This window comes from Tubulanus polymorphus, chromosome 6, assembly GCF_964204645.1.
Source record: "Tubulanus polymorphus chromosome 6, tnTubPoly1.2, whole genome shotgun sequence".
Taxonomy (NCBI): domain Eukaryota; kingdom Metazoa; phylum Nemertea; class Palaeonemertea; order Tubulaniformes; family Tubulanidae; genus Tubulanus; species Tubulanus polymorphus.
The window spans coordinates 3,668,550-3,683,383 of record NC_134030.1 but is presented as its reverse complement, the minus strand read 5'-3'; the positions used below and the strand labels follow the sequence as shown (position 1 = coordinate 3,683,383).

Genomic DNA, 14,834 nt, shown 5'->3' with positions numbered 1-14,834 from the left:
TACATTGGCCGTCAACCGTGACGCTTGTGCTTGATGTACTATGACGTCATGTCATTTGCAAGTCAGCTTCGACTTTTCGCTCGGACGTTTGCGTTTGACGGTCGATATGACGCGCTGTCACGTTCGTCACAATCGGCGTTACCATCTCCCATAGAGAATGTTTATTAGAAAAACAAATCGCGTTTTTTTTCGAATATCGTTGAATATAATATGTTTTATTAGTATAAAAGCAAAAATACATTTCGTTATATCATATCAAAACCGATCAGGAGAGTATAGATAAAATATATCGGTGCACTTCAGACTACAACGGACTCTTATATCGATATATACGTTTCAAAGCGAAGATTAGAATCATTTCACCGGCGTATCAATGAAGATTATTTCTAATTATATTCTAACCCTTTTATCAAATACACGGTTAATGTACATACTTAATGTACATATAAATCTGTATAATCGTATTCATAGCAGTTTTAGTACAAAATTTACCATAATACTGTGTAGGCTTTGTTATATTAATTGGATAATACAAATAATGGCAGCCTATAGTAAAATTGACCACACAGACACAGCTGACTTAAAATTCATCTAATCTTTGTAGTAATCTGCATAAACAATTCGTATACTTGGTTTCAAATTTTTTTTTATCACTCAAACCAAAAACAGTTCGAAAATTGTTTGATTTGCAAGAAGAAAACACATTAATCTGTTGGTTGTTCTTCATTCAGGTCGGTTGTATTGAGTTCGGTTTCTGCCAACAGATGTTCGGCTTTTTCCGGATCCTCGGGTCGACCGTTCGAGACGTATCGTACAGAAACAGCCTCTTCGTCAGCTGGAACCTCCCAGTACCGCTTGTCCGAGAATATATCTCCACCGGTCTGCGGCTCGAAGAATGAAATTTTCGCCAGCAATCCTGAAAACATTCGAACAGGTTATATGTAATTATGTATAATGAACGAAAGTGTACCATGATATTTCTAAATTCATAAATTATTCAAATTCACGGGATTTGTCGTTGCATTAAATTTGCGAGTACATCACCACAGAGTTTATGTTAGATTTCGTATGAATTACCTGTTATAGCTCCACCACCGATGGATGAACCTAAAGTCATGGCCAACGCGGCTATTTGATATCCGGCCTGAACTCCGGCACTACGGTTCAGTCCACCTTCGATTCCAAGTTCCTTTAATTGTGAATACAAAAATATAATGATATACACATATCCAAATAGTTCACACATCTATGACGATAAAATGGAAAAGAAAAGAAATTTCAAAGAACAGAATATGATAAGGTTAGAAGAGGCTTTTTGTTTAGTTTTACCTTATTGATGTCGTTAAGAGCTGTACTGTTGACCGCAGGCGCTCGTGCTGGAAATACTTCATACAGACTGAAAATTCATACCGAAAAATATTATCAGATTATCACATTATAAACTGTTGGTAGTAATTTGAATTCTTATGAAGTTTTCTTACCTGTTCCCGTATGTCGATGAACTGGCGACACCTGCGGCGACTGCGCCGGCAATAGCTGCCAATATTCCGGGCATTCCGTGCAGATTATTCACTCCACACGTGTCGTGTATTTTCAGTCGATCGCTGAGGAATGGCTGATTCAAAAATAAATTCAAAATAATATTATACAAAAAATATGCCTCGGAAGAGATCGGTAAGAGATATATTTTTTTTCCAATGATGCTCCCGGGATTTTTTTTTCATGGAAATTTATCCACACTCTTACCGTTAGGAATTTGAAGCCGACAACTGACACAATCGCTGCCACTGTGCCGATCATAATAGCGCCCCACGGTTGGATCATCATGTCCGCGCTGGTTCCTACCGCTACACCACCGGCTAGAGTCGAGTTCTGTATGTGAACCTGTGATAAAACGGACGACGGTCATTTTTATAATAAGTGAATCGGAAATCATAATGTTTAAGGCGAGAACAGAAGCTACACTTGCAACTCTGGATCCAGTTCCACAGTTTTGATTTCACTCAACTGTTAACTCATTGAAAATGGACTTAATTCAACTTCGAGTTAACTTTCACAACGCAGAACTGGGGAATCTAAAACTGTTTATAGCGTGTGAACAACAGGTATATTCCTACCATATCGAGTTTGGCTTCTCCGTTAATGACGTAAGAAAGCGCAAAAGTAGTCAGACAACAGGCGGCTAGAGCGTAGTAAGTGTTTATAACAGCTCGTTGCTGGTCGTCACCGGGTGCGAGAGCAGCATTAAAACTCGGCCAGAACAACCACAAGAATAGAGTTCCTGAAAATGAATATAAAATGTGTCGAATTCCTTCTAATACATATTACTTGACATATATTTCTGCCATTTGAATCGAAAATAAAGAACGCGAGACATAATACAATATATCGTGTACCGATCATTGCAAATATATCCGAATGGTAGTTGGACCCTTCACGACTGCTTTCTTTGTGGACATCTTTGTTGAACAGCATTCGCGACGCTGCTAATCCGAAGTATGCTCCAAACACGTGTACGAACATCGACCCGCCGATATCGGCTACCTGGAAATATATATATGTGCATGAAATCTTTCTCACTCGATTTTACTAAATTGTAAAGACGGCAACTTATGGCGAATAGAATCGTGAATGGTGCCTTTATTTTAATATCGTTCATCTTGAATTAAGTTCTACTTATGATATAAGACTGTGGCCGTGTCGCAATTGAATTGTCGTAATTGAAGCTGCTTTCGCAGGGCGAGGCGTACCTTCAGATATTTCAGCCCGATATATTCGTTGATTGTGAAAACGACAATCTCGACGACTGTTATGAAGACTAACTGCAACGGACTCGTTTTGCCCAACAGAGCCCCAAACGTAATCAAAACGGCAGCCGTAGCAAAATCTGCTGATATCAAACTGAAAAAAAAATCAAAATCATCAAAACAATCCTATTATGAACTAATAATAACGTCACCGGATGATATTAAGTAGAAACGATTTTTTATGCTGAACAAGTAAATCATTCATTTGGAGATTAATGTCAAAGCTAACAACAAAATTATTCTTGTAACGATACACATCATGAAGATCTAGAAAAAAATTAAGTTCAACCAGAACGGAATATGATGCAATTATGGCATATAATTATTCAATTTTGTTATCATTTTTTGGAATTTATGGCGAAGCCGGCTGTTGACAATTGTTCGTACCGACAAGTAGCATATGCCCGTACTGTAATACACGTGAATATAATGAAAGTCAAGGTCGGGTTTGTTAAGGAAAATCGTACGATACATAACAAATAGTCTTTAAGCGAAAGTGCATTGTGTGGCACACGAAAAAAAATGGAAGAGAATATTTATGATCTTTGTTTAAGCGGGCCTTAGGATAATAATTTATACGTCAAATTCTCCGTAACCTGTCATTCCTTTCAAGCAAGAATAATACTGCACAACAACGGCTTGTCTCGAGGTAGAAAATCTATCAAACCGCCAGGTTTAAGCCCTTGGATTTTGGGTGTGTACATCTACGTACATTATTATATCAGCTCCATCTTCCAGAGTTTTTTCTCGGAATGAATTGATACTAATTCGTTTATGATTTGTGCGATAAGTTGATAGATCACCTAGTAATGCTGACTACGATGGTGTTATGGTGTAAATGCAGAAATCCCGACATCAGCGTCGCCCACTGCAAACAAACGGCACCGATCAGGAAGTTGAAACCGACACTGCCAAAACCATACTTCTTCAAGAACGTCATCAAAAAACCGAAACCGATGAATATCATAACATGGACATCTTGGAACACTGAAAACAAAACATATCACCATGATATAATTTGTTGCACGTAAAGCATGCAAAAAACAGGAAAACATTAGTAGGAACTGATAATCTGTTTGACAACTAATTTTTCTGAGCGATACCGCTTGGAAACAATCTGTTTCAAGCTCTTCGACCGCTTGGGAACAATCAGTATATTTTGTGCACAGCTTTGCTGACCATATTGCTCAAGTCATTTACTATATGATTAAGTGTGGACAATCACTGCAGAACTATAGCACTACTGAGCACATACCCAGTACGGATATCAATTAATCTATATAACGATTAACCAGACGACACCAATTATATTGCCAGTTATAGTTATACGAACGTAGATACTGTGTACCCATTCATAATGACATGAATTATAATATATAATAATAATAATACTATAAATCTTTTCTGTACAGACGATAGGTCTCGTTGATGAAAAAAAGAACAAGGACGACAATCAATGAATTAATTCTTAAAAATATTATAATTGAAACCATGGGTTTGGTTCATCAGGTCAAAAGCATCTAGGGTCCGTATATAGGTGTCAATTGTGTCGTCGATTCAGACATATCGTAGTTATATTCTTATGTGCACCTGTTCTTTGATGAAAGATGTTACCAACTGCTGGGTAGCAGCCGGGCAGTAGTTCACATAAACTTTAAGTTTTTGTCCATTTCACGCATTTCGATCAAGTACGCCATTCAATCCTTTAATAACTACATTCTTCAGTTGTTCCTTTACAAATCCATATTTGCTTTCGGGCATTTAATTTTCTTGTTAAACAAAATCGCTTTTTGTAGTCATTCAAGCGGCTATCTTCCCCGTTTGAAATTAACAATTAGCGATTCTACGAACATGATGTGGACTCTAACTAGCCACTAGTCGAAATAAAAAATTTCGCCATAGCAAGTTTATACGTCCACGGTTAGAGTTATCAAAATAGTAACAGAGACGATAGAAAACCAGTCACAAGACAAATCATTCAGTCGGGGCAAATACAACCCATTTAGATATCTATCCATATCATCGTAAATTGCGATAAGTGTAAAACCATATAATTGATAAGGTACACATATCGTATGCTGGTGAATGAACGTACAGATTTTTAAGTCAATGAACAGAATATTATATGCAACAGATATTGATGATGCTTAATTTGTAGAATGCTCGTTTAGACAATATTCTATATTACTTACTTGGGTAATACTGTTTGAGGCTGTTTTTCTCGGGATCGGCTCCGCCTTTTCCCGGGTCGAGGCTGTTTTCCTTTTTCGAAGCGTTCGCCTGGTCATCGTAGCGCACGAACACAGCAAACAGGACGATAAATATGACCTGCAGGACCAGGACCACGCCTGGGAATTTGCCTCGCTGAGCGGCTGATACAGACATGGTTCAATGTGCTCTCTCTCTTCCCGCTCTATGAGTGCGCGTCGAGGGTTCGACCAGATCTGCGCGGAGAAACAGCCACGTGTGTCGTCATTAGCCATAGCGAGGCACAGCACGGGTCGCGCGATCGTTCAGCTGCGATATAAAATATCTTAAGAGTTAATATCCGAGACAAAATCTTATTAAAAATAATAGTATTCATGCGTAGCTCATTAGTGGGTAAATTGAAGTTGTTCGACAAATCCTTTGGGATTTTCTATTCTGTTATATGCAAAACATCAAATGACAGAAATGAAATGGTTTGAATTTCGTCGTCGTGTGAAAATTAAACAGATTGTTTTCAAACCGATCTCTTTGAAACACAGTACAGCATATCTCTCTCATCAGCTGTTTTATCATTCGTTCTGAAATTGAATTCATTAAAATCCATCGATTGCGAGAAATAGGATGCACTGAGTGTGAAAGAAACATGGGGCAGATTCTCAATTCGTTTGATATTTATTCTTATTTGATCTGCTACGATTTTTCAAGACAAATATTTGATGTACATTTTATATGTAAATTATATATTGCGGTAAGTAAAGAATATTGATATGCATAGTACATAGCCACAATTACGAAAACTCAATGAATAGTTGGTCAATTTGGTCTCCTGTGGTTTGCGCTCGGTTTTGTATCACATTTTAAAGTCCGGGTACATTCTCATTATCAGCAGGGAGTTCCACAATATCGCAAGAATAAACTGACAAATAACGGAATGTATAATTGACGAATATACGTACGCCACCAGTCTCTGCTGTACGGGTTGAAATGAAAATATATCAACTTATCGAATTCGAATATTTTCCAGATTATAGTAATACGATCCGGACGTCAAACGGAGCATAATGCAAATACCAGCGCATTCACGATATGAGAAAAATGTTTTCGAATACAGCTTTTGATAATTCGTATAGGGCAAAAAGGTAGAATTCGCGATATGTATCAAAGTGCTGTTGAAATATATGGCAATTATGTTACGAGGAACCTGAACGAAGTTAAGTTAGCGTGTTCTTATCAAATGCGTTTTGATTTCATTTGCAAAAAATTGCAGATGAAACAAAAATCTCTTCTTCTACGAACCAACAGAGACGAAAGAGTTGTGTCATTTTAATATTGATTAATACGTTTTCTGGTCGTCATTTATCAATATTTTATGTAAATGACAATATCTTATTGAATAAAGGCACCAAATATGGTAAATAAAATGTTTAGATTAGTTAACAATTACGTAATTGGTTTTTTGTATCTCGTGGATATTTTTCAATTTAGAAGAGATCAAGTCCACCATATCTGATCACAAATTAATGTTCCCATGAATGGCCTCCTCAGACAGTACGCGTCCACAGGTTTTGTATAGCGTCAATCATATCAGTATGATGTCGAAGCAGGTTTCTCTTTATGGGTTCTAACAAAAGACTAACGATTGTAAGATCGTAAAATAGATTTTCTGTAGTGTATGAATTGAAAGCACGCAACCGTCTTTCTTCTCCACTCGAAATAGACTAGTCCGCGGCATGCCGACCCGGTCTCGATCCTTATTTCAGTGAAAGCATCAAGGTGTTTCACAAAAAATCTCAAATCGATTAAAGATCAACCGAATTGAAGTCAAATTGAATCGATTTAATTTTTTTCGTGTACAGGACAATCGAGTAAGAAACAACAGTGGTATTCGGGGCGTCGATGTGGCCTGCCTGGCTCTGAGCTAACGAGCCGGGTTTCCAACTTTCACACTCTTGCAGGTTACCCCAGTGCGCATTCCATCAACTCTCGATTTGGTTACATTCGCATGCCAACGGAACGACAGGCCCTCTTCGGGAATTGAATCGGGCTTCAGTATTTTAATCCTTAATATTAATCTGAGATGACACTACGGCGACACGTGTGTCCTCAGATTGATATTATATTTACGAATGAAAACTGTAAAATTGTATCCAATTCCCGCGGCCAGGTAGACTGATTATCGGACTGCTATCTCGTGCAATAGAAGACTGAGCCCAGAATGGGACAGGCAACCAGTCTAGTGTTTTCCCAATCGTAACCAGTCTAGACAACGGGCACCTTTGAATTAAGGTACCTGAAAGAAGACCGTAACCGGATTTTACGCACATTCAAAGATGGCGGCGCCCATGTATCTGTCAAAATAACAACAAAACATTCCAATCACATGATTAGAAATTCAATCAGGTGACAGCAAATAATCGTCAATTACGCAAAATGAAGCCGTTAAAATGGCAGCTATGTTTGGCACTAGGAACACTTTTGTTTTGCTCCTTTGCAAATGTAAGTTGAAAGATACTGATGGGCTACTCCTCAATACATTCCTTTTTTGCTTTGTTATTGATATTTGTTGGTCTGTTTGATTTTCATTTTCTATGATGACATTGTTGTTTGGCAATTGCAATTGAATTAATTACCACCACCTGACTGCTGAATAAGTAAAGGCAATGAAACCATCAAAATCTAATCCCCCTAACCATTGTTTATTGCTTATTAGCTGGGTCACACAGTATAGTCAGTAACCTGACTGCGGTTTAGTTTCACAATCGGATATTTTCACAAACCATTGGTATAAGCTCATCCGATTATAAAAAGCTTACCACCAACGATTAGGTAACTAACTAGGTCACACAATATAGTCAGTAACCTGACTGTAGTTTAGTTACACGATCGGATATTTTCACAAACCATTGGTATAAGCCCATCCGATTATAAAAAGCTTACCACCAACGATTAGGTAACTAACTAGGTCACACAATATAGTCAGTAACCTGACTGTAGTTTAGTTACACGATCGGATATTTTCACAAACCATTGGTATAAGCCCATCCGATTATAAAAAGCTTACTACCAACGATTAGGTAAAAAAATTAACCCGATGCAATAATCATGGCAATGGCTAAGGGTCTTCATTGATAGGGTCGTCTCGGAGAAAAGAGACACTATTATCTTATTAAATAAAATTTGGCAATATGCTTACCAACTGAAATCATTTTTCAAATCAGATTGTGGTTTGTAGTAGGCATGAAAACGGGAAACATTTACTATTCAAATTATGGAGTCACTTTTTGCGTTTCAACCCCATTCTGAATGGAGCATCTGAACCAAAACATTGATTTTTAACCCACTTTAAATTGTGTTGAAGGATTGCCAAAAAGTCTCCATTCATCTAGCCTATAGCAGGTATGTGCAAATGACAGAACACAAGCCACCTGACGTTCTCTCAAATTATGTTGTAATGTAAATTTCATTGAAATTTCCTATGCAGAAATAAATTTTATTCGACAGGTGTACGAAAGAGAGTTGTGCCAAAAACCGTTTTAAGCTTTTTCAATTTTTGAATAATGAATTTGCCTATTTGAACGTAGTCATGTGTTTTTATCATGATAATTTCAAGTTTCCAATGGCAAGCCAAATCTCATCGCACAATAATTTTAGATTAAAAAGCTTATTTCTATTTTTATAGGATGTTTGCACGCGATCAGTTGAAACTGATGTCGATGAAGTATTTGTGGTCTACATGAACCATTTAGGTATAAGTTAATTTCTTGCCCATGTCCGCTATTCAATAGACCTCCCCCCAAATAGATCGCATCTAACAAGACATTTTTCTTACAGATGTTGGTTTTGCGTCATTAGTCGACAATATTCTAGATGAATATTTCACGAAGTATTTCCCGGCAGCGGTTAAACTCGCCAGCACGCTACGAGACGAGGGCTACGTCGAAAACTTTGTTTACACAACGCATCCTTGGCTCATCGACTTATACTTGAATTGTCCTCGAAACCTGAATCTAACAGGGGTGCCATTAAAAGTGAGTCAATATTCTGGGCCCTCTTTCGATTGTGCCTTTCCGGAAGAGGAGATTATCAACTGTCTTTCATGATTCTCTTCTAATCCGTCTCTGCGACCGCAGAAATCTCTTCTACTGAGAGGAATATTCTATCTTCCAGAAGAGCACATTCGAAAAGGTCCTGGATTCATTACAGAAAGCAACTCTTATTCTAGTATCTAGCCATTATTGTTCTACGACTTTCCTCTTGGTGGCCTTTTCAGATTAAGCAACCCTCATCAAGCCACATTAACACAATTCGACTGTTATTTGAATGTGTTTGTTTTCAGTGCCCGTCACCGGCGGATGTTTCAAATTTCGTGAAAGCGATAAAGCAAGGAGATATAACATGGCACGCCGGTCCAATGAATATGCAGCCCGAGCTGTTTGACGAGCAAACGTGGATGTTCGCGTTGAACATCAGTCAAAGACTCGATGATCTGTTCGGGATGAAACGCAAACTCCGCGCGCTCAGTCAAAGAGATGTACCAGGTCAGTGTATCTTGATCATCACGGTGACCCATTAAGGCCGATCGTGGCTTTCATTATCTTACCACAACAATATATATATAACATAGATTTATCTAACTAATCAGATTGAAATGTATTTCTAAATTTCATGTTTCAGGAATGACTCAAGCTGTGATCCCGTTATTGGTCAGGTCAAACATTGTTGCTGTAACAGTTGGTGTGAATGCGGCGTCAGCGCCCCCTGGTGTTCCGAAAATATTCAATTGGACTTACTCGACAGAAGGCACTCCTAAAAGCGTCATCGCTTTATGGCATCCAAGTAGGTGCAGATATAAGGATTTACCGCTACCTAAGAACTCAAGATTATCTGAAAAATAATTGAAAAATTTAACAGAAATCTGATAAAGTTATCTTAATCGTATTTCAGATGGGTACCCCGACAATCCTGGTCAAGCTCCCTATCGACCTGGGGGTATTTCAGTTGAGGATTGCGTAATAGTTCATGGAAAAGCTTTGTGCTTTGCATTCCGTTCAGACAATCAAGGACCACCGAGTAACATTCAGGTACAACATTGAAATCATTGAAATTCATAGGATCAACATTTCATATCTAAAACTGTAAAAATGTCGACCTCTTCATTCAGGAAATTCTATTCAATTATGAAGTACTACGTGCCGAGTTTCCAAATGCACGACTGCATTCCAGCGCCATTGATGACTACATCGCCGCCATCTGGAATTATCGTCATGAACTACCAGTAGTCGACAAAGAAATCGGTGATACTTGGATACAAGGAATCCAATCAGATCCTCTGAAAATGGCAAAATTTCGAGCTTTCATGCGAACCAGGACTCACTGTGTTGAGTCAGGTAGATCATTAACTCTTATCAATAGACTTTTGAAGAATGACTTGACTTTTGGAACTTCTGCATTGTCTTTTTACTTGTAGGATATTGCGATTTAAACAGTCACATGCTTTATAATAGCAGTCGATTTCTGATCAAATTGGGTGAACACACATGGGGTTTGAGTAGTGTTCATGATACAATCAACTGGTCCAATAAACAGTTCAAATCAGTTCGTAACAGTAAGTTTTCCTGATGAATGTCATGTATCGAGGTTTAGACCCCAAGTTTAAAAAATTGATTTAATTTTCAAAAAGGGTTCTTACAAATAAGGGAATTCTGAATTTATTTTTCCCTGTAGGGTAAATTAGGGAATTTGGACTCTTTTCTTTAAAATCGTTTTAAGTCAGGAAATTACAATTTTCTTTGCCTTGTTGTTACCGTAATGGGTGGCACAAGGAACCTCTCGAGAAGCCCTATGAAGATCTTATGATTTAATCAGGTAATTTTTGGTCAAAGGTTTGGGAAAATTAGAGAAATATTGCAGAATTTTGATCGTAAATAGAAAAAACCTGTTTAAAAACTGGTTTTAATTTATTGTTAAGCTATGAGAACTGCTTGATGTGCTCCAGTATGTATGCAATGATTTAAGGTCCCTCTGTATATTTGTTTCTAGCGGCTCAGTTTCCGATCCATGAAAAAGCGTGGAGAACTCAAAGATTATTTAATGATATAGCATTAGAAGCGTTAGGAAATCAAGCATTAGCTTCAATGGTGCGAGATGAATACTTGAAACTACGGCCTTCATTACCCGACCTTTCTGGTAAGAGGAGTCCAAAAAGCATCCCCATTTTATCGCCTTATTCCAAAAAATGACAAATGAAGTCATGACATGAATTTCAGATTATAGTCGAGCTGAGTACTTGCAATATAAGTGTGCCAATGATGTGCAAGTTGGTTTCAATTTAGAAGGTGGCATTGATCGACTTTTTGACCCGCGGACAAAAGTAAGCAACGAACTATAATATGATAAGAATATCATTATAGAATGTCCCTATATTTCATCAGTTCACTGGTATTTTCTCTACAGATAAATTGGGCATCGTCGAAGAATCCATTGATGCAGTTTGTATACATTACTTATAATCAAAGTGATTTTGATGAGATGAATCAGCAGTATACGTATGCGCGATGGTTCAGTCTGGGAGTCGAGAAACCAAATATTACAGCGAATGCACATCCGAGTAGCCAATCATGGCGGTCTGTACTCGTAAACTTATTACAGAAAAACGGTTGGTTAATTTCTAAACAGTTTCAGTTTAAGATTGTGTTAGACTTAGGCAGGTTTCGATAGGTCTACCAATTCAAGAATATTCTCTAGTGCGGTCTTTCAACAAGAATACTGTCTACCTATTCTGCAATAGAATAATCTATAAACCCGATAGAAGTGGTTGGTAGAGCGTGCGTGTAATCTCGAATCGCTGAATAATAGAAAAGAATAGAATAAATTTCAACTCTAACTGTAACACACAACTGTAGAACTGGATCCTGAGTTCAGAGTTGACTCTAACTCACAACTGTAGAACTGAATCCTGAGTTCAGAGTTAACTCTAACTCACAACTTTAGAACTGTCCTAAATCGGAATATGTTGAATCGAAACCTGCCGTTTTAAGAAGAAGCAATAACACGCATCTGTGTACTTCTTATGATTGTGGGTTTGCAGTTAACTGATCGTCATTCAATAATGTGATGAATATAAATCCCGTCCAAATTTTACTTTATAGATGGTTCCTGTGACTTCTACACGCAAATTAAAATCTATGATCCGATCACTCAGATCAAGTATGGTGCACCGAGTGATATTTGGATTCATTACACCGTCAGAAATTCAGGTAGCTACAAATAAAGAAAACGTCTATAAAACTACGCTGTTGATATGATCAGGGATTGAATAATGTTGTTTCTATTATTCAGGGGTCGATGCAGAGTTTCAGATGTTTGGAAAAGTCACCACGCGTATGCCCGAATCAATTATGATCAATTTCCAACCCGTCCAGCAAACTGAACAACCGTATAAATGGATGCTATCGAAAATCGGACAAGTCATCGATCCAATGAATGTAGTCACGAATGGCAGTCAAAGACAACACGGTAAGAATCAATGTTTTAACTGAGGAGAAAATGTGATCGTACACCTGACTGTCTGTTAGGATATGTGGTCTCAGTCAATAAACTTTTAGTTTTTGAATTCTTAGTCTTTAGGCTAAACAAAAATGATACCTTGTTTCTCCGCAGCGGCCGGGTCATTTTTGTAAAATATGATAAGATTTATAAACAGTTCATTTCTATAGCGGCCGGGTCTGTTATGGTGAAATTGATCACGATTTAAAAAAAAGTAATGTATAGGGTAGATAGGCGGCCGGCCGGGTCAACATTTAAGCTCAGCAGAGCGGAGAAACAAGGTATCAATTTTTTTGGCCTTAGTTGTGAGTTTTCGTTTAACCCTTTCAGTACGTGTGCACAAAAACTGTTTCAGAGATATCATGTATTCTGTATTATTTGTTTGTTTTATTTCAGTTGTTGATGATCAGGGAATATTTTATCTAAACGAAAATACGCGAACCGGTTTGCAGATCGTGTCTCTCGATGTAGGGTTAGCGAATACGATCACCGAGACTCGGCCGGTCACATCGTTTCCATTGCCGCTGACCGCGACCGACCATATCACCGGGTTCGGTTTCAACGTATTCAATAATCTATGGAATGTTAACTATATCTACTGGTATCCGTTTAATGATGCCGATAAGGATTTTAAATCCAGATTTTCAATCAATTTCAAGAATTATTGATTTATACGATGTTTCAATGTACGTTCTAAATCTTCATTGAAATTCTAATCTTATTTGATTCCTTTAGGGTGAACTCCTTAGCGTGTAAACCCTCTCTTCTTTTAAGGATTTAAATTACCATAACTCTTATCAGGTATGCTGAAGTATGAAGTATGAAATTTTAAAAATCTTTTTACTTCCTTTAAGTTGAATCAAAATGATGCTTGTTTGTACAAATATTTGTACTATATGATTTAATATTTATTTTGATATTTTTACCACAGATTCTAATTGTAATAATATACGATATTAAAGCTAATGACCCATCTATATTATTTTTGTCATCATCAGTTCAAAATGTTGAACCAGAAATCATTTTAACATTCATAATCATATTTTTATTGATCATTTATATTTACGATGTATATTTATCTAAGTTAAGTTAATTCTACCACTGTAAGCTGTGCGTTAACATTGTGAAGTGATTTATTCCATTAAAAAGTTTTATGACGATATTCAAAATGAAAAATAACTGTGTAAAAAATGTGTTATGTAATTTTTTTGACGTAATAAATTAAGTAGATTTCAAAGCATATACCTTTTGAATTCTTGTCTTCTGTTTTAAATGGAAGTTTCATGGAAGAATCTAACGTCTGACTCTAGTGAATGAAGGATGCGTTCGAATCCAGTATATTGATGATTGTTGCTATTGCACATTAATTAATCGTTTTAGCATGTACGCCATCTATTAAATTTTCCCTGAACTATCCGGCTCCTGGTAAACTATATTGCACCGGTAGTTAAACCTTTGGTGACAGACACTTTTTGGTAAAGCACTCTAACGCTGTCAGTTCGTGAAAATTCTCATAGATGGCGATCTGTGTTCTCATAGTTTGATCTATCCATCACCTAATTAATGCAAACGTTAGGCTTATTGCTGGTCATATTGGTTGCTCAGGTCTCCTACTAGTCTAGTACCTAGCCGTTGTTCCTCAAACAACCGTAACAACGGTTGTAGGGAACCGTAACAACGACTGGTATTCAGACTAGTCTCCTACCGATACTCCATATCAATAGACCACTTTCTTAGTTTTGGGTGCGGGCTGGAGACCATAAGCTGCAGTATAGATGATTTAGCAGTCTGGACAGTGTAGGACTCTTTCTCAGTCAGACAGTCTCCCTATGTGTGAGACCCACTTTTCATAGTCCGGACAGTGTCTTCTTAAGCATAGGACATGGACATTAGCTCAGTTTAGAGCGTCTCATTGGTAGGACACCGCTTGCTCAGTCTGGACGGTATATTCTAATGCATTGGAGACCAGAATTCCCAGCATGGGCGGCGACTCCTTACACGAAGGACACCACCTCAGTCTGGCAGTGTCTCTTTGTGCAACACCTTGCTCAGTCTGGACGTTATCTCCTAGATGCGTGGGACACCACTTGGTTGGTCTGGATGGCGTCTCCTAATTTGCAAACACACTTTGGTGGTCTATATCCAGCAGGGGTGACAGTGTCCAATAGATAGTAAGGCATAAGCACAATGGACGCCAGAGTCCTTTATCCATAATCGATCAGAAAATATATAGACTAAGTTCCACACAGCAATACGAGAGCAAATTCAACAAAA

General features: G+C 37.8%; 2 protein-coding genes across 3 annotated transcripts; one reads left to right on the top strand and one right to left on the bottom strand.

Annotated features, from left to right (window-relative positions):
- Nucleotides 1–204: 204 nt before the first annotated feature.
- On the bottom strand, nt 205–5,293 carry LOC141907376 (ammonium transporter Rh type B-B-like). Its single transcript, XM_074796997.1, has 10 exons — nt 5,000–5,293; nt 3,611–3,794; nt 2,751–2,901; nt 2,397–2,544; nt 2,118–2,281; nt 1,747–1,884; nt 1,482–1,615; nt 1,330–1,396; nt 1,078–1,189; nt 205–916 (listed from the first exon to the last, which is right to left on the bottom strand). The coding sequence occupies exons 1-10, from the start codon at nt 5,190–5,192 to the stop codon at nt 705–707; spliced, it is 1,503 nt and encodes a 500-aa protein (XP_074653098.1). The 5' UTR covers nt 5,193–5,293; the 3' UTR covers nt 205–704.
- A 2,053-nt stretch (nt 5,294–7,346) lies between these two features.
- LOC141907538 (uncharacterized) lies at nt 7,347–13,788 on the top strand. Of its 2 annotated transcripts, none has more exons than XM_074797214.1 (14): nt 7,347–7,511; nt 8,695–8,761; nt 8,847–9,043; nt 9,352–9,553; nt 9,690–9,851; nt 9,960–10,096; nt 10,177–10,402; nt 10,483–10,620; nt 11,055–11,201; nt 11,282–11,385; nt 11,469–11,670; nt 12,164–12,271; nt 12,354–12,530; nt 12,957–13,788. In XM_074797214.1, the coding sequence occupies exons 1-14, from the start codon at nt 7,446–7,448 to the stop codon at nt 13,226–13,228; spliced, it is 2,205 nt and encodes a 734-aa protein (XP_074653315.1). In that variant the 5' UTR covers nt 7,347–7,445; the 3' UTR covers nt 13,229–13,788. The 2 variants fall into 2 exon arrangements, with proteins under 2 accessions (XP_074653315.1, XP_074653316.1); XM_074797215.1 differs by lacking the exon at nt 7,347–7,511 and adding an exon at nt 8,242–8,411.
- The last annotated feature ends 1,046 nt before the right edge of the window (nt 13,789–14,834 follow it).